General features: G+C 65.0%; 1 protein-coding gene across 1 annotated transcript in view; it reads left to right on the forward strand.

The window, feature by feature from the left end:
- MMP15 (matrix metallopeptidase 15) overlaps window positions 1–442 on the forward strand; it is a gene marked incomplete at its 3' end in the record, with an annotated part of 27,872 nt that extends 27,430 nt beyond the window's left edge. Inside the window, exon 9 of the mRNA XM_015558808.1 lies at window positions 237–442. Within this exon, the coding sequence (XP_015414294.1) occupies window positions 237–442 (206 nt within the window). The remainder of the gene's footprint in view (window positions 1–236) is intronic.
- Between the last annotated feature and the right edge of the window lies 1 nt (window position 443).

Below are 443 nucleotides of genomic sequence, written 5' to 3' on the forward strand. Positions count from 1 at the left end.
AGAGGGGCGCATCGATGTGAGAGAGACACATCGATTGGTTGCCTCCCACACGCACCCAACCTGGGGCCGGGGATTGAGCCCTTAACTGAGGCACATGCGTGCCCTTGACCGGAATTGAACCAGGGACCCTTCAGTCCACAGACCGACCTTCTCTCCACTGAGCCAAACCGGCCATGACGAAAGGAGGGTGTTTAAAAGCCAGGCCCCCCTCTGACCCCTGCCCGCTTGCCCCGCAGCCTACACCTACTTCTACAAGGGCACCCGATACTGGAAGTTCGACAACGACCGCCTGCGGATGGAGCCCGGCTACCCCAAGTCCATCCTGCGGGACTTCATGGGCTGCGAAGAGCCCGGACCCCGATGGCCCGACGTCGCCCGCCCGCCCTTCAACCCCGACCCTGATGCGGGCCCAGAGCCCGGGGCCGGCGGGGACGGCCAGGAGG

Source organism: Myotis davidii, unplaced genomic scaffold, assembly GCF_000327345.1.
Source record: "Myotis davidii unplaced genomic scaffold, ASM32734v1 scaffold590, whole genome shotgun sequence".
In the NCBI taxonomy this organism is placed as follows: domain Eukaryota; kingdom Metazoa; phylum Chordata; class Mammalia; order Chiroptera; family Vespertilionidae; genus Myotis; species Myotis davidii.